The sequence below is a fragment of the Tachysurus vachellii genome, chromosome 16, assembly GCF_030014155.1.
Source record: "Tachysurus vachellii isolate PV-2020 chromosome 16, HZAU_Pvac_v1, whole genome shotgun sequence".
NCBI lineage: Eukaryota > Metazoa > Chordata > Actinopteri > Siluriformes > Bagridae > Tachysurus > Tachysurus vachellii.
In genome coordinates this window covers 8,673,183-8,693,182 of record NC_083475.1, presented here as the reverse complement: position 1 = coordinate 8,693,182, position 20,000 = coordinate 8,673,183, and the positions used below count along the sequence as shown (strand labels likewise).

Below are 20,000 nucleotides of genomic sequence, written 5' to 3'. Positions count from 1 at the left end.
CATCCTTCGTTGTTGTAACATCTACGTGAAAAAAAAAAAGTGTCAGCTATTTGAGACACAGCTCGTGCTTGTTAACTCTACAGCCATTGCGTCACATCACAAGGAACGAACACAGGAACGTGCTCGGCGGCACAGCAGGGATCGTGTTCATTCCTAGTTAAAAGCAAGTTACCTAGTCAGAGACGGTGAAAGGTGGAAAATAGAAAGTTCTCAATGCAGCACACGTCTCTGTAGGACTGTCTCCGGCTCCCCGGCACCCGTCATACTCCCAAAGAGTATTTCATCATCAGCTAACAGCTTCCATCCAGTTTTAGCTCAGTCTGTGTGTGTGTGTGTGTGTGTGTGTGTGTGTGTGTGTGTTAGTGAGTGTACACTCACGCTGACACTCTTTACAGCACGCTCCAGGAATGTAGGCTGGTGCAGTATCCGGAGGACACTGAGGTGCAGGACAGAAGATGCTCTCACACTCAACACTGCCATTCTACAGCAAACAAAACAGTGAACACAAACCCACCTCTATTAGCAGAAGCACCGCTAACCTCTTCCATGGCTTTAGAGGATATTTTTTTATAAGGGTCACATACAATAAAAAAAAACATACCAAACACGTGCAGTTCTTGCATCCGTCTATCCAGACGTCTTCGTCCCTGTAGATCTCTCCGTTTAGAGTGCAGGTCTTCTCACAGTAACAGCCTTCCAGAGTCTTCATTCTTTTTTCTGCACGAGCAAGCTGCAACCACGCATTAATATATAACAGGATGAGAGGATAGAAGTAGAGAGTTACAACAGCAGTCATCTGCACAGTCATCTGCACAGTCATCGGGGCAGTCGTGGCCTAATGGTTAGAGAGTCTGACTCGTAACCCAAAGGTTGGGGTTCGAGTCTCGGGCCGGCCACGACTGAGGTGCCCTTGTGCAAGGCACCGAATCCCCCCAACTGCTCCCCGGGCGCCGCAGCATAAATGGCTGCCCACTGCTCCGGGTGTGTGTTCACGGTGTGTGTGTGTGTGTGCACTTTGGATGGGTTAAATGCAGAGAACGTATGTCCATATTTAGCCGTACGTCCTTCACTTCACTTCACTTCACAGATGTGCAAACAAGGTTTAAGGATTTTAGACTCATTTTATCTTGTAAGAATCTTATAAGGGATTTTTTTTAAAGGAACACTCTTACACGCACACACATTCTGAAAAATGCTTTGGTATAACTCTTTATAGCTTTGTTGTAATCTTATGTCTGAGAAAAGTGCAAAACTTTTGATAATCTATAAGTTACATTCACAAACACAGCAGTTTGATTGCTGCAAGTCTCAAGTCTCTGTACTATAAAGTTGTAAGTAGGCTTTTCTATTACCGGTTACCATAGTAACGTCGCTTATCAGTGGGTGACGCATGTAGCATTCCAGATCAGTTTTCTTGTGGCTAAAATGAAACATTCTGGTGGGAGATTTGCTGCTTGAGAATACACTTCAGCAGTGTTGAACTGCATCATAAGAAGAAGCAGCATTTGTCTCCGTATTTGTAGGAAGTTTGACTTTTCTCAACTCTCTCTCCGTCACGTCTCTGGATACGCCCACATCTAGTCACCAATCGCTCATGTTACTTTAAGTCTCCAGGTCTCGTTGTTAATAAAGGATCTTTGTAGATAACGCATGTTTAAGTCGAATCATTTTATTCCTTATACGACATAATATATTTTTAGCTTTATATACAGAAACATTTGAATCATTTGCCAGCACATACTTAATAAATACATAATAAATCATAAGTACAGATGCACTACCTTTCCAGATGTTTTAGCCAAAATGTCCTGCAGCTCCATGATTTTCTGTACCAGACCATGGAAGTCATTGCAGGTTGGACAAGCTGAAACATCAACAGACGTGAGCTTAATGGAAGATAAAAATGAATTATGGCTCGTTTTAATGTGTCCTAGCAGACAGGTTTATCTAACGGTTTAATGGCAGAATAAATATGAAGGTATGATGTGCACTCACTGCGGTTGAGATCAGGACACTGTGAGATGTATCCTTGAGGCATGAGCACCAGCTCAACCTCCTGCATCACACCCTTAGTATGGGAAAAGGGAAAGCAAAGAGAAAATAAATATGGACACAAAGAGTGTTCTGCTTCTGACTACTCACTCACTTACTCACTCACTCATCTTCTACTGCTTATCCGAACTACCTCGGGTCACGGGGAGCCTGTGCCTATCTCAGGCGTCATCAGGCATCAAGGCAGGATACACCCTGGACGGAGTGCCAACCCATCGCAGGGCACACACACACACACTCTCATTCACTCACGCAATCACACACTACGGGCAATTTTCCAGAGATGCCAATCAACCTACCATGCATCTTTGGACCGGGGGAGGAAACCGGAGTACCCTGAGGAAACCCCCGAGGCATGGGGAGAACATGCAAACTCCACACACACAAATCGAACCACCAACCCTGGAGGTGTGAGGCGAACGTGCTAACCACTAAGCCACCGTGCCCCCCACTTCTAACTATTCACTTAAAAATTGAAAGTATGTTAACATCAACTTTTTGACACAAGCTGGCTTAAAGGTAGGGTCTCCGTTGTTTGAAAGCCAATGTTGACATATAAAATCACCAAAACAAACATGCCCCAACCCAAATGGGTCAAAACCAACGTTACTCACCTATCGAGAAGGAACAAAGCGACCTCGGCGTCTTAAGTAAAGTTGGCCGCATGTTCACAGATTGGAGTTTCCCCGAGTCAATAACTCCTGAGCTAAACACTGTTGCTAGCAAAACGCAGTTGTAGCTGCCTCTCTACATTACTATGATAAAAAGAGGTGTTATTTGTGTAGCCCATATTGACAAGACACGCCCCTTTCTGCTCATTGGCTACACGTTTGTTTTGATTTTTGTTTTGTTTGTCATCCCGACTCAGTTTTCTGAAGCATTTCTCAAACAACGGAGACCCCACCTTTAATCACAGATCTTTCGCTTGATACTTCATTGGCAGAAATCTAAATCACACAGAGCTGGAGTCTTACCGTAAAAAATCCATGAACGTTATTTCTTTGCCCAAGCCACACGGTTGTACCTGCAGGAATGTCCATAGACGGTGTGGCGACAATCCTTTCATAAATTCTACCAGAAAAAAAAAAATGGTATTTTTGCTTCAAAGTATGCTTGATAGACAAAGTGAGCAAGCCATATAAAAATAATGCCTCCATCTTACAGACCTGCTGCAGTCCACATAAAGCACCAGCTGAGTAGTGCTGAGTGTCAGGGCCAGTCTATGCCAGCGAGCATCTGCCAGGTTGTAGGGGAAAACCTCTGTGCGGTTCTGCGCATCTGCCATCCAGTAGTGCAGCCGGATTTCACTGCGCTGCCCGTTGCTCTCCAGCTCCAGATACCTGCATGTTTGATTTGCTTTGATTTAGTGCAGGATAAAAGGAATACATTCTTATTTCTTTATATAAGAAGTATACGTTCTTGTCTGGGCTCTAGGCCATTGTAAGTATAGCTGAGATAATGTTCAATTCAAACATCATTATGGGGAAATAAAGTCATTACAGTGGCTTTGCCCATTGGTGTGTTTGTTGCTGCCAAACACAGTGTTGACCTGCTGGGATTTTTATGGGCAACAGCTACAGTATATGCGACTCTAAAAGTAGCCACTTGTTACACTTGTGGTGGGTAGAAAAGAATCTCATCAGGTTACTCTTGCATCAGTCAAGAACAGAAATCTTGAGAAGTCGCCAAAACTGGACAGCTAAAGATTTGAAAAACATTGACTGGTTTGTTAAATCTCTATTTCTGCCAAGGCATGCAGATGGCAGGGTCAGAATTTGGCATAAAAACAAATTCATGGACCCATGCCATGTGTCAACAGTTCAGGCTGGTGGGTGTAATGATGTGGGGAATGATTTCTCAGCACAATTTGGGTACTTTAATACCAACCAAGCATATATTTTGGTATCTTTAGGAGTGTGTGCTACAACAGAAGACGACCACATCAGGGTCCACTTGACAGCTGAAGAGTGGAACAAGACTGGGTGGTTTTTTTATTTGTTCTAATCTACAACATCTTAGGTAGTGACTGCTCCTTAGACTTTATATTGAGATTTAACACCACTTGAAAATTATTTTCAAGACAATTCGTTTTGAACTGGGTCACCCCCACATCTGCTTTTAAATGACACTTTACCAGTCTGCACCAGTTTATGTAAAAATATGGGCCGGTTCTCAAGAAAGCACAAAGTGCTACCTCCTTAAATGGCAGGTGCCACACCCTATCAAGAGCCCTTGCCCTGCAAATAGTCCCAGCTTGGCACTTTACACATTTGTGGTGGCTCAATGGTTAAATCTCGGGAGACATTGCAGAGCTGGGTGCTTGAGCAAGTCACAAGTCACCCTCTCTGCTCCAGGGAAGCTGTATCATGTCTGACGCTGCTTTCTGTCCCCCAGCTATCTAAGAAGCAGGGATATGTAAAGAAAAGCTATAACGAAGAACATCCTCCCTTAGAAATAATATTCATCCAAATTTAAGAATCTATCCTTTTCTTCTAACGGAGCTCTATGGCCTGTGTGAGACAAGAAAAAAAGTAGGAAGTAAAAGTAATTAGCTGGGGTTAAATGTGATTAACGTTGCTAGAGGTGTTCACACACGGCAGCCTTGACCACACATCAATCAGCGCAGCAAGAGACTTGTGATTGCAGCACCAAAGCTTAAAAATGTCACCTAAAGAATTATGTCTTGATGTGGCTCCAAATGAATATTCAGACATTTGGAATCTCTTACCATCTTTCGAGCAATAAAGCCTCAGTATGGTAGCAATCAATTAGATTAAAGCACATATATCAAACTAGTCATTAAACCATCACCCTCTCTGGCTGATTATTTTACCATTCATTTTCTTATTGATCTGCCAATCTATTTTCATGACAGCCAGGACCCATGCAATCAGATATTCAAGCAAAATTAGAGGATCTATCAATCAAACTTGACAAGCAGCAATACCTGCACATGGTGAAATAATTATAAGTGTCTCCTGGGACTTCAACCAGGAGGGATTTAGTGATTTAGCACCTGCTGACATTTTTCTGCACCCAGTTTCTATGTTTTTATGCATAGTTGAGATGCTTAGCTTTGTTTCCAGGTCAAATGTATGGCTTTTTGGCCACAAGTCCTCCATGAAGACCACATCTGGACAGAATCTGGGTCCCAATGGTTTCTACCAGTTCTTTGCTGCTGGCACTGCTGGACATCCTCCGCTATTAAAGGGAAGTAAGCATGATCCTTCAGAATAGCTTGAACAGCATGGTGTGAAACCCCAGGCTGCTTTGAACTCCTTGCCGTCTGTATAACTACCACGGTGTGTATGAGCTGTGAAAGGAAACTGTCTTCCTCAACCTCACCTTAGTAGCAGAGTTTGGAGGTTCTTCACCAAGCTTTAAGTCCCTTACACAGCTGTTTCTGTTTCACTTAATTGCTGTGATGATCATTAGTACCTGCTTGCTATTATTGCTATTATTGGGGGAAGTCATGTCCTAATGGTTAGAGAGTTTGACTCCTAACCCTAAGGTTGTGGGTTCGAGTCTCCATCCGGCAATATCCCGACTGAGGTGCCCTTGAGCACCCCAACTGCTCCCTGGGCGCGGCAGCATAAATGGCTGCCCACTGCTCCGGGTGTGTGTTCACGGTGTGTGTGTGTTCACTGCTGTGTGTGTGCACTTTGGATGGGTTAAATGCAGAGAACGAATTCTGAGTATGGGTCACCGTACTTAGCCGTATGTCACGTCACTTACTTCAATGAACATATTAAAAATATATTTTTGGTACCATTTTTACTTTACAGCATTTCTTCTTTTTGAGGGGTGGGAGTGCATGAGTGTGTGTGTGTGTGTGTGTTCTTGAGCCACTGTGTTATGAGCAGGTTGACCTTAAAGTGGAAGGATAATCAATCATTAAGAGTCATTACACACACAGCATGATCACAGTGGCTCATGTGTCAGTGTCAACTTTAAAACTGAAAAAAAACGTAGTGTTTGGGGAATTCTATACTATATTGTACAGTATATTTGTCTCATTTACAATAAAGATGAATTAAAAACAAGCTATTGCTGAACTACTGACTAAAAACATTCGAAGATATAGGTTTAAAGAATTAAAACAGACGTGCACATTAAGCTCTGTGACTTCTGACTGTGACAGTTCCTCAATCTCAGCTACATCACTCAGGTTCATAATCCTGCTTGCACATGCATTATTTTTGCTTGTACTTACCTGCAGTAAACAAACTTGTAGCCTGATGTAAACCACTGTGACCCTGACCATGCAGTTTCTAAGGATACTGTAAGTGCATCACACATGACCTCGTGTTCATGTCTAATGTATTTATATTCAGTTTAATTCATCTTTAGCTCACAGTGCAGTGACAGAGATAATCATGAGAAAAGACAGTTGTCATATTGCACGTATATCGTGTTAAAGTGATAATCTAATTCTTTCTCTATTTTCAAATGGACTGGACGTTTTATGTAGTTGTGTAGGTTTTGTTGTATTCTTTAAATCAGGATTAAACTCAATTGTATAATATACATTCAGTTCACTCTGTGTATGTACAGTATAGTGAGGAGGCTGGAGACCTTAAAGATCAATTTCAGAGCTGCAGTTTAGTTGGAGTTGTTTCAAAATCAAATATTAGATGCCACCTCCACAACAACAAGCTGTTTGGAGGAGTTGCAAATACGTTGCCTTTCCTGAGAGAACAGACAAAATGCAGCTCCAGAACTTACAAGTGTGTGGAACCACACTCAAATATTTTTAACCAGAAACACGATCAGGATGTTTGGTGACAAAAGTGGACTGCAACCAAATGTCTTCTCACTGTAAATGTGGGAAATATAGCTCAGTGATCCTTGGGAACAAGTCCATTGACATTTGAGACTAAAACCTGGTTGTGTCTTGAGGTTCTCCAGCTCTTACTGTATGTGATCCAGTAGTTCTGATAATCTGTGACACCGAGTGATTCATCATAGCTGCAGAGAAAACTCAACACCTCTGGAGCAGTGTTAATACATCTATCTGGAGGTTATGTTTAAACTATTAGGAGTAGACTGCCACAGCGTCAGATTTCATTCCTACTCATTTATAGGAAAGAGATGCATTAATGCTGATAATGGAACTATGGCATCTTGCCACAATACAAGTAACCTGATAAAACCTCTTGAACAGAAAACTCAGCAGTAGTTCATTCTGACGTGAATCAAAACCTGCTCTTCTCCATCGTGACCCTACCCGAGATGTAGCTTCTATTCGAATTGATGTTACAATCTAATTTGTTCCAGTGTGTGCTTTTCAATTTAACAGATCTGGTTTAATTAAATCCCTGATCGATTAATCCTAAGTAGGTGATACACATTCATGTATGAAAACCCATGTTTGTGTCACTGATTTGTGTTATTTTAAAGTAAGAATTGTGCACAGTGGACTTGAGCTGATACTGATAATATCACGTTCATAGCTGTTTGAGTTGGCCCTGTGCTTTTGTCTCTATGTGCTGATTTTTTCAAGGGTTTTATTCTTCCAATAATCTCATTTCAGTCCAGCATGTACCTTTGTTCTCCGTGATGGATGGACAGCAACACACCCGAGTTGAATTTATCTTGTTTGAGTGTCAGCAGTAGGGTGAGCTCCACTCTGCCTCTGAGCTTCTGCAGAATTCGCTCTGCCACTCCTGCCGAGGCTCGCACACTCCTCCTCGTCCCTGTAAACGTGAGAGAGGGGGGAGGCGGGAGAGAGAGAGAGAGAGAGAGAGAGAGGGGAGGGGGGATCAACAGTAGTGCAAGTGCAAAAAATAAGGCATTACATCTATTTACAATATCTTCATATTATGGGATGTGGCTAGACATAATTCTCAGCTCAACACATTGCTTTAAAAAAAAAAGTGTAAAAATATGATCATTTCCTTTAATGACCTGCAATGCTTTTTATAGAGTCAGCTGGCTGACATGAATTATGGGTTAAGCAAGGTTAGAAAAGCATGTGAGACAAGTCCAAATTTGTTTTATAGTAAAATTATTTCGCTTTAAATAAAGGATGTTCGTTTCAATCCAGAGCTGTTACACAGACAAAAAGCTCATTGGAATTCAACTGGTGTACACTGGATCCATGTGACTCAATGAAGTTACATTAACACGGTTTCATGTCTTAAATAACACAGTTTCAAAAGCCATGGATAAAATTCAAGTCGAATACGGTATAAGGCTTGTGTGTGTTCTGCATCAGCCGCCTTACTTCTGAAGGTTTCCAACAGAGTTTAATTGCATTCATGTAAATGGTTTACTTTATACTGTGTGAATTGATCACACTCCCTCTACATAATTCACTCTAGCAATTAGAGTGTTGTTTCAGCATATGAATACTGAATAAATTCACAATTTTTTTTTTCACATAAACTATACACTATTTATTTTTCTTAAACCTGACCACAGATTATATGTTTCCCAGTGTACTAGATGTGTTGTTGTGTTTCTGTGCATGTTCTCCGTGTCCACGTGGGTTTGTTCCACCTTCTCTGGTTGCATCCTACAACCTCAATAAACTTCAGCGTGTGAACTGCCTACAAGAAATCACCCCCAAGTGGGAATGAGTGTTCCTGAGATCCGGATAAATCACATCGATGTCTAGGACAAAGTGGTCACTGAAGGTGAATGCAATACATTTCACTCATATTTCCAGTGTAAGGTTAGCCATCATGTGGGTGCCAATTATTATGGATAGGAAATAACAAGAAAGGAAGTATTTTCTGTATTGTGGAAAAATGTGATTTCACTGGACAAGCGAAAAGATATAGAATATAAGGCAAATTCAACTAATATTTATTTTTACTACAAATATAAAATTATTAAAGCTATTTATAGACATTTTCCTGGAACTTGAAATTAGTAAATATAATCAGGAAACATGCTAATTGGATATATATATATATATATATTTGATCTAATAATCATTTAAAGTTAAATATTAGACTCCTTTTCTTTTATTCAATAAATCTTTACTTGCTCATTTTTGCAGTGTTTTGCAAGATTTCTATGAATTTGGCATTACGACAAACTGCTGGTGCTTTCAAGCATTTCAATGAGTTGGATTTAAAGTCTTGTTTGAATGGAAGACGAGCTGAAATGTAGATCAGTGAACAGTGTGAACTAAGTTTGAAGCTTTCTACAACAACAGTGCTATCGCCGAGTGCTGTCAGTTTAACTGGTTTAGTTAGTCGTTTTAAGGGAAATCTCCATCATGGACTACTCTCGCTGCTCCCATCAGACATGCAGTATCTCACTATCAGATCCCACACCAGCAGGCAACACTAACCAATAACACCACCACAAGCACAACCCACTGTGTGCACCATGTAGTGCACTCTATCATTATGTCTTACATCTACACTGTACAGTTGTGTCATTATGTCTTACATCTACACTGTACAGTTGTGTCATTATGCCTTACATCTACACTGTACAGTTGTGTCATTATGTCTTACATCTACACTGTACAGTTGTGTCATTATGCCTTACATCTACACTGTACGGTTGTGTCATTATGTCTTACATCTACACTGTACAGTTGTGTCATTATGTCTTACATCTACACTGTACGGTTGTGTCATTATGTCTTACATCTACACTGTACAGTTGTGTCATTATGCCTTACATCTACACTGTACGGTTGTGTCGTTATGTCTTACATCTACACTGTACGGTTGTGTCATTATGTCTTACATCTACACTGTACAGTTGTGTCGTTATGTCTTACATCTACACTGTACAGTTGTCATTATGTCTTACATCTAAACTGTACAGTTGTGTCATTATGTCTTACATCTACACTGTACAGTTGTGTCATTATGCCTTACATCTACACTGTACAGTTGTGTCATTATGCCTTACATCTAAACTGTACAGTTGTGTCATTATGTCTTACATCTACACTGTACAGTTGTGTCATTATGCCTTACATCTACACTGTACAGTTGTGTCATTATGCCTTACATCTAAACTGTACAGTTGTGTCATTATGCCTTACATCTACACTGTACAGTTGTGTCGTTATGTCTTACATCTACACTGTACAGTTGTGTCGTTATGTCTTACATCTACACTGTACAGTTGTGTCATTATGCCTTACATCTACACTGTACAGTTGTGTCATTATGTCTTACATCTACACTGTACAGTTGTGTCATTATGTCTTACATCTACACTGTACAGTTGTGTCATTATGTCTTACATCTACACTGTACAGTTGTGTCATTATGTCTTACATCTACACTGTACAGTTGTGTCATTATGTCTTACATCTACACTGTACAGTTGTGTCGTTATGTCTTACATCTACACTGTACAGTTGTGTCATTATGCCTTACATCTACACTGTACAGTTGTGTCATTATGTCTTACATCTACACTGTACAGTTGTGTCATTATGTCTTACATCTACACTGTACAGTTGTGTCATTATGTCTTACATCTACACTGTACAGTTGTGTCATTATGTCTTACATCTACACTGTACAGTTGTGTCATTATGTCTTACATCTACACTGTACAGTTGTGTCATTATGTCTTACATCTACACTGTACAGTTGTCATTATGTCTTACATCTACACTGTACAGTTGTGTCGTTATGTCTTACATCTACACTGTACAGTTGTCATTATGTCTTACATCTACACTGTACAGTTGTGTCGTTATGTCTTACATCTACACTGTACAGTTGTGTCGTTATGTCTTACATCTACACTGTACAGTTGTGTCATTATGCCTTACATCTACACTGTACAGTTGTGTCATTATGTCTTACATCTACACTGTACAGTTGTGTCATTATGCCTTACATCTACACTGTACAGTTGTGTCATTATGTCTTACATCTACACTGTACAGTTGTGTCATTATGCCTTACATCTACACTGTACAGTTGTGTCATTATGTCTTACATCTACACTGTACAGTTGTGTCATTATGTCTTACATCTACACTGTACAGTTGTGTCGTTATGTCTTACATCTACACTGTACAGTTGTGTCATTATGCCTTACATCTACACTGTACAGTTGTGTCATTATGTCTTACATCTACACTGTACAGTTGTGTCATTATGTCTTACATCTACACTGTACAGTTGTGTCATTATGTCTTACATCTACACTGTACAGTTGTGTAATTATGTCTTACATCTACACTGTACAGTTGTGTCATTATGTCTTACATCTACACTGTACAGTGGTTGCATTGTGCTAATCAGTCTCTGACTCTGAAAGTCCTCGTACTGTATGTGCAATCTTTCCAACTATGAAAGTTTGCTGTGTTTATTTTCTATATTATTTTTACACTGGGTTTGTTTGTGCAATATTCCCCAATTTGAACCACTTTATAACTGCATACAGTACATTCCACTGTACAGTATATAGACTGATATATATACTCCATTTATACATAACAGGTATATATAGATATCATAAGTACATAACAAAAAAAAGAAAAAAAAAAAGTTAAAACCAAATAAGTTGAGATCGTTTGCTGTTTGTATTGTATTGGTCTGATTCATGATTAGCAGCTATGCCTGGGTTCAATCATTCATTTATTCATCTTATGTAATGACTTAGGGCTTAGGGAACAGTTCAAGAATCACTAAGATAGAGCAATTGAATATCAAATCCATAAACTAACATCAACACATCATTCAATTAGCACAATAGAAAATATTCTGCTTTGCTGGAAGAGTTACACACAGTTTTATTTTATCTTGTTTATGGAATTATGTGGATGTCACAAATCGTTTTGCCGTGAATGTACGAGGTGCTTTAAGGGTGACTGGTATTTACAGAAACCCAATTTGAATGCAAAAAAAATAGGATTGCTTGGTATGTAGTTGGCGAACATTCCACATTTAGTCCTCTTTGCAATTATAATGCACTTCACTCTTCTGTGAAGATGTTCCACTAGAACTAGATGTTAGTGTGTGTCTGTGGGGATTAGTGATCATTCAGCTACAGGAGCATTAGTGAGATCAGACACTGATGTTGGAGTGTGTCTGTGGGGATTAGTGATCATTCAGCTACAGGAGCATTAGTGAGATCAGACACTGATGTAGGAGTGTGTCTGTGGGGATTAGTGATCATTCAGCTACAGGAGCATTAGTGAGATCAGACACTGATGTAGGAGTGTGTCTGTGGGGATTAGTGATCATTCAGATACAGTAGTATTAGTGAGATCAGACACTGATGTTGGAGTGTGTCTGTGGGGATTAGTGATCATTCAGCTACAGGAGCATTAGTGAGATCAGACACTGATGTTGGAGTGTGTCTGTGGGGATTAGTGATCATTCAGCTACAGGAGCATTAGTGAGATCAGACACTGATGTTGGGGTGTGTCTGTGGGGATTAGTGATCATTCAGCTACAGGAGCATTAGTGAGATCAGACACTGATGTAGGAGTGTGTCTGTGGGGATTAGTGATCATTCAGCTACAGGAGCATTAGTGAGATCAGACACTGATGTTGGAGTGTGTCTGTGGGGATTAGTGATCATTCAGCTACAGGAGCATTAGTGAGATCAGACACTGATGTTGGAGTGTGTCTGTGGGGATTAGTGATCATTCAGCTACAAGAGCATTACTGAGATCAGACACTGATGTTGGAGTGTGTCTGTGTGGATTAGTGATCATTCAGCTACAGGAGCATTAGTGAGATCAGACACTGATGTTGGAGTGTGTCTGTGGGGATTAGTGATCATTCAGCTACAGGAGCATTAGTGAGATCAGACACTGATGTTGGAGTGTGTCTGTGGGGATTAGTGATCATTCAGCTACAGGAGCATTAGTGAGATCAGACACTGATGTTGGAGTGTGTCTGTGGGGATTAGTGATCATTCAGCTACAGGAGCATTAGTGAGATCAGACACTGATGTAGGAGTGTGTCTGTGGGGATTAGTGATCATTCAGATACAGTAGTATTAGTGAGATCAGACACTGATGTTGGAGTGTGTCTGTGGGGATTAGTGATCATTCAGCTACAGGAGCATTAGTGAGATCAGACACTGATGTTGGAGTGTGTCTGTGGGGATTAGTGATCATTCAGCTACAGGAGCATTAGTGAGATCAGACACTGATGTTGGGGTGTGTCTGTGGGGATTAGTGATCATTCAGCTACAGGAGCATTAGTGAGATCAGACACTGATGTAGGAGTGTGTCTGTGGGGATTAGTGATCATTCAGCTACAGGAGCATTAGTGAGATCAGACACTGATGTTGGAGTGTGTCTGTGGGGATTAGTGATCATTCAGCTACAGGAGCATTAGTGAGATCAGACACTGATGTTGGAGTGTGTCTGTGGGGATTAGTGATCATTCAGCTACAAGAGCATTACTGAGATCAGACACTGATGTTGGAGTGTGTCTGTGTGGATTAGTGATCATTCAGCTACAGGAGCATTAGTGAGATCAGACACTGATGTTGGAGTGTGTCTGTGGGGATTAGTGATCATTCAGCTACAGGAGCATTAGTGAGATCAGACACTGATGTTGGAGTGTGTCTGTGGGGATTAGTGATCATTCAGCTACAGGAGCATTAGTGAGATCAGACACTGATGTTGGAGTGTGTCTGTGGGGATTAGTGATCATTCAGCTACAGGAGCATTAGTGAGATCAGACACTGATGTAGGAGTGTGTCTGTGGGGATTAGTGATCATTCAGCTACAGGAGCATTAGTGAGATCAGACACTGATGTTGGAGTGTGTCTGTGGGGATTAGTGATCATTCAGCTACAGGAGCATTAGTGAGATCAGACACTGATGTTGGAGTGTGTCTGTGGGGATTAGTGATCATTCAGCTACAGGAGCATTAGTGAGATCAGACACTGATGTTGGAGTGTGTCTGTGGGGATTAGTGATCATTCAGCTACAGGAGCATTAGTGAGATCAGACACTGATGTTGGAGTGTGTCTGTGGGGATTAGTGATCATTCAGCTACAGGAGCATTAGTGAGATCAGACACTGATGTTGGAGTGTGTCTGTGGGGATTAGTGATCATTCAGCTACAGGAGCATTAGTGAGATCAGACACTGATGTTGGAGTGTGTCTGTGGGGATTAGTGATCATTCAGCTACAAGAGCATTAGTGAGATCAGACACTGATGTAGTAGTGTGTCTGTGGGGATTAGTGATCATTCAGCTACAGGAGCATTAGTGAGATCAGACACTGATGTAGGAGTGTGTCTGTGGGGATTAGTGATCATTCAGCTACAGGAGCATTAGTGAGATCAGACACTGATGTTGGAGTGTGTCTGTGGGGATTAGTGATCATTCAGCTACAGGAGCATTAGTGAGATCAGACACTGATGTTGGAGTGTGTCTGTGGGGATTAGTGATCATTCAGCTACAGGAGCATTAGTGAGATCAGACACTGATGTTGGAGTGTGTCTGTGGGGATTAGTGATCATTCAGCTACAGGAGCTTTAGTGAGATCAGACACTGATGTTGGGGTGTGTCTGTGGGGATTAGTGATCATTCAGCTACAGGAGCTTTAGTGAGATCAGACACTGATGTTGGGGTGTGTCTGTGGGGATTAGTGATCATTCAGCTACAGGAGCATTAGTGAGATCAGACACTGATGTTGGGGTGTGTCTGTGGGGATTAGTGATCATTCAGCTACAGGAGCATTAGTGAGATCAGACACTGATGTTGAGGTGTGTCTGTGGGGATTAGTGATCATTCAGCTACAGGAGCATTAGTGAGATCAGACACTGATGTTGGAGTGTGTCTGTGGGGATTAGTGATCATTCAGCTACAGGAGCTTTAGTGAGATCAGACACTGATGTTGGGGTGTGTCTGTGGGGATTAGTGATCATTCAGCTACAGGAGCATTAGCGAGATCAGACACTGATGTTGGGGTGTGTCTGTGGGGATTAGTGATCATTCAGCTACAGGAGCTTTAGTGAGATCAGACACTGATGTTGGGGTGTGTCTGTGGGGATTAGTGATCATTCAGCTACAGGAGCATTAGCGAGATCAGACACTGATGTTGGGGTGTGTCTGTGGGGATTAGTGATCATTCAGCTACAGGAGCATTAGTGAGATCAGACACTGATGTTGGAGTGTGTCTGTGGGGATTAGTGATCATTCAGCTACAAGAGCATTAGTGAGATCAGACACTGATGTTGGAGTGTGTCTGTGGGGATTAGTGATCATTTACATTTACAGCATTTGGCAGACGCCCTTATCCAGAGCGACGTACATAAGTGCTTAAATCTCTAACATTGAATACATTAATGCTGGCTCACTAGGTTACATACTTAAGATACCATGAGTTTAAAACATTTGTTCAAAGTTACAATGAAAAAGTGTCAAAGGTGTTTGTTTTTTTGTTTTTTTTTTTAAAATGCGAAAGATAATGAAAGAAGTGCTAGTTGAAGTGTTTCCTGAATAAGTAGGTCTTCAACCGCCGCTTGAAAATAGCCAGGGACTCAGCTGTCCAGACCTCTAGGGGAAGTTCGTTCCACCACCTTGGTGCCAGAACAGAAAAGAGTCTTGTAGTATACTTGCCTCTTACCCTGAGAGATGGTGGAACCAGTCGAGCAGTGCTGGTAGATCTGAGGGTGCAGAGCGAGGAGTGATGAGGGCTTTGAGGTAAGAGGGAGCTGGTCCGTTTGTGGCTTTGTAGGCCAGCATCAGTGTTTTGAATCTGATGCGTGCAGCTACCGGAAGCCAGTGGAGGGATCGCAGCAGCGGGGTGGTATGAGAGAACTTTGGCAGGTTGAAAACAAGCCGGGCAGCTGCATTTTGGATCATTTGCAGAGGACGGATTGCGTTCATAGGTAGACCTGCCAGCAGTGCGTTGCAGTAATCCAGTCTAGAAATGACAAGAGACTGAACAAGTACCTGAGCAGCCTGTGTGGACAGAAATGGTCGAATCCTTCTAATGTTGTAGAGAAGAAACCGACATGAGCGAGTCACATTAGCAACATGAGAGGAAAAGGACAGTTGATTGTCCATGGTTACCCCAAGGTTGCGAGCTGTGGCTGAAGGGGAGATCATTCAGCTACAAGAGCATTAGTTTGATCAGACACTGATGTTGGAGTGTGTCTGTGGGGATTAGTGATCATTCAGCTACAGGAGCATTAGTGAGATCAGACACTGATGTTGGAGTGTGTCTGTGGGGATTAGTGATCATTCAGCTACAAGAGCATTAGTGAGATCAGACACTGATGTTGGAGTGTGTCTGTGGGGATTAGTGATCATTCAGCTACAGGAGCATTAGTGAGATCAGACACTGATGTTGAAGTGTGTCTGTGGGGATTAGTGATCATTCAGCTACAGGAGCATTAGTGAGATCAGACACTGATGTTGAAGTGTGTCTGTGGGGATTAGTGATCATTCAGCTACAGGAGCATTAGTGAGATCAGACACTGATGTTGAAGTGTGTCTGTGGGGATTAGTGATCATTCAGCTACAGGAGCATTAGTGAGATCAGACACTGATGGTGTAAGAGTGAGGAGGTCTGGGGTTCAGTCGGTGTTCCAGTTCATCCCAAAGGTGTTCAGTGGGGTTGAGTCAGAGTCAGGGCTCTGTGCAGGACACTCAAGTTCTTCCACTCCAACATTAACACACCATGTCTTCATGGAGCTCAGGGGCTTTATGTACAGAAACATTGTCATGCTGGAACATTATTTCCACTGAAGGGAAATTGTAATGTTACAGACATTCTAGACAATTATGTACTTCCAAATTTTTGGCAACCACTTGTGGGTGAGATGGTCAAGATGGTCAAGTGTCCACATACTTTTGGACACCATTTTCAAGCTACATGTTACTCCTGTTCCTAATCTGCTGTCCAGATCTGCCTGATCTTTTCTCTATTTCAGCCTGGAACCTGCTTCACCTGAGAACCACTCATTGCTTTTGATGGCCTCACATGGGTAGCTTGAAGATTGCAAAGAGCCGATAACAATATATTAAAGTGGCTGTGGATGGCACCTGAACAAACTAAAGATTGCTACTTGCTAAAAACATTTTACAGTCAATTCGTATTCAATATTCAGTAGATAACCTCACCTGGACATGATTGATTTAAAGCACATTCGCCTCACACCTCCAGGGTTGGGGGTTCGATTCCCGCCTCCGCCTTGTGTGTGTGGAGTTTGCATGTTCTCCCCGTGCCTCGGGGGTTTCCTCCGGGTACTCCGGTTTCCTCCCCCGGTCCAAAGACATGCATGGTAGGTTGATTGGCATCTCTGGAAAATTGTCCGTAGTGTGTGTGATTGCGTGAGTGAATGAGAGTGTGTGTGCCCTGCGATGGGTTGGCACTCCATCCATGGTGTATCCTGCCTTGATGCCCAATGACGCCTGAGATAGGCACAGGCTCCCTGTGACCCGAGGTAGCTCGGATAAGCGGTAGAAGAGGAATGAGTGAGTGAGTGAGTGAGTGATGATCATACTGAAGACCCTTCAATGCACTTTGCACTGCTTGACTTTATAGCATACATTTGTGTATGAGTAATGCCTTGTATTCACACCACTCAGTGTCACACAGAGAAGGATTCATTCTCTTTTGAGTGTGGTTCCTATCAAGTTTTCTTCTTTTGTCACAGTTTTATCTGGCTTGCTCATTAAGAATAAGCATAAATCCATATCCAGATTTCTGTGAAGCTACTTTGTGACAATGTCCACTTTCAAAACACTCTATAAATACAACTGAATTCAAGTGAATATTTTCAGTAAACAAAAGCAATTTGTTCATGATGAAGACTGACAGCTTGGAGGCAATTTGGAGGCTGATGCTAGAACAGTGAAGAGCTCAGATGGAGGAAATGCAGCAGATGGACAGCTATCCATAGCAGCTTTGGGCTCTAAGGAGCTTTGATGAGTGAAATGGAGAAAATCTAAATGCATGACTCACAGTCCATGTGTTAATACTCTGAATAGTCAGCACCAAACAAAATGAAAATCATCCCAACATCCAGACAAGCCTTTTTTTTTTATTCATAAAACAAGTCCATACTTGATGTGACAAAATGTGAGATATCAGATACAACTCTGATACAAGTGCAGCAGCAAAGCAAAGCTGTTCATCAGAATTAAAATTCTAGTTAAAAAAAAAATCAGCTGATAAACAAGCAGGAGATTCGCAGCTATTTTGGATAATTATTATACAGTATATACACTACCATCTACACTCGATCCATGAGATCTCTCATATATTGTTGATTTAAATGTTAAACTCCATTACTACATTGAATCCCACTGATTTCTGCTGTGAACGGGGGAACAGTAAGTAATCGAGTAATGCGTTTCTCTGAAGTGATCAAATCTAAAGGCTGCCAGCCAATGACGTCAAACAGCACACATCCTCACATGAGCCACATAGATTATATGACGTGAGCAAGCGAGAAGTCGCACACATATACACACACACGCAAACACACACATGCAGAGCGAGTAAGGTGGTGAGAAGGGAGATGAATGAGAGAGAGAGGGGGGGGGGGGATATCTGCATGTCTGTCTCCTTTGGGAAAAGTGTTTAAATCAGCTCTATGAAAACACTGCAAACGTTTGCCTTCTGCCTGTCCACACACTCACTTACTCAACTCATCACACACACACACACACACACACACACACACACACACAGACGAGAACAGTGCATCTTCTGCTCATTATTTACTCTCTGCCCCAGTGAGTCTTTAAACTAAATGAAATAAAGAGATGATCCTATTGTGTTTGTTCAGTCAGTCAGTCAGTCAGTCAGAAGGAGAGGCAGATTTACAGACAGACAGACAGACAGACAGACAGACAGACAGATAGACTTTGCTCAGTTTTTTCAAGCAAAGGTCATTAGCCATCAAATCTAAAGAAGCATGTTGTGGTTAGTTATCTTTATGGTTGGTAAATATGTTAGCTTTGTTTTGCATACAAACATTGAATTAAACCATGTCTGGTTTCTGTAAACGTTTTTCATATTTATTTACATACAGCTTTTGTATGAACCCTGCATACAGAACAGGGTAGTGTTCTTGTGGATTATAGTTAATGCTAGGTATCTTTCATTATATCTGCTAGCATGAGTTTAGCTTTAATTCTAAGATATTATTGTTGCACCAATATTAACCTGCTGTTAAATACCTCTCCTGTGTGTAAGCTTAACACAGCCATATGGTCATAATTTCATCTGCTAGCTAGCAAACAGTTTGCTAACTGGCAAAATGCATGACAAAAAATAAGAACCTTTTCTAGCCATGTCAAATCTTTTGCCCAATTCAAACCCAGTATAAACATCTAAATACAAGCATCAAATGATTTCAATTACTCAAACATGTACGTGGCCGTGATACATTTGTAGAATATGATAATATTTAAACGATAATATGTCAAAATATTGTGGATTCTTCAAAAAAATGTACTGAGCAGCCATGAGAAGGCTTTTCTTCTGCAGGTTAGTCAATATGCCTCTATATGACATTTATTCCTAAAATAAAAATAGTTCAGTCCAGTATGGGACCACTATTAGCACATTAATGATAGGACTACACAGATGCTACTGTACTGTATATCTTAATGTCAGTTAAAATTACTGAATACTATATTTTCAGTCTCATTTTCTCACAATCTCACAGTCTCACAATCATTTTCTAGTTATGGTATTTAACCCCTTTAAATAAAACTTTAATACCTAAAGTCCAGAAGACTGCAAACAAAACCCAACCTGGGATGTTGTTTAAAATGTATTCCACAGACTAGTCCAAAATAACATTCAATGAAAACTTTAGACTCGTATCACAGCTCTGAGTGATACAGTTTTTATTGTTTCTGTTCTACTGGAGCCTGCAATGATTGCCTTCTTGATTTGCCAATTATAAGAATCAGCTGCTTCCACATAAACAACAGCACGTAACAATAAAATGATCCAGCTTTGTTTTGTATACTTGATACACTCGACTGATTAAAAAATGATTCTGCTTCTAAATGAT

General features: G+C 41.2%; 1 protein-coding gene across 1 annotated transcript in view; it reads right to left on the bottom strand.

Moving 5' to 3' along the window:
* Positions 1 to 20,000, bottom strand: part of nell2b (neural EGFL like 2b) — a 67,867-nt gene that overhangs the window by 38,232 nt on the left and 9,635 nt on the right. The window contains exons 3-9 of the mRNA XM_060890011.1: positions 7,598 to 7,748; positions 3,219 to 3,392; positions 3,027 to 3,123; positions 1,996 to 2,068; positions 1,782 to 1,864; positions 602 to 730; positions 379 to 481 (exon numbers count right to left, since the gene is read on the bottom strand). Coding sequence (XP_060745994.1) covers positions 379 to 481; positions 602 to 730; positions 1,782 to 1,864; positions 1,996 to 2,068; positions 3,027 to 3,123; positions 3,219 to 3,392; positions 7,598 to 7,748 — 810 coding nt within the window. The remainder of the gene's footprint in view (positions 1 to 378; positions 482 to 601; positions 731 to 1,781; positions 1,865 to 1,995; positions 2,069 to 3,026; positions 3,124 to 3,218; positions 3,393 to 7,597; positions 7,749 to 20,000) is intronic.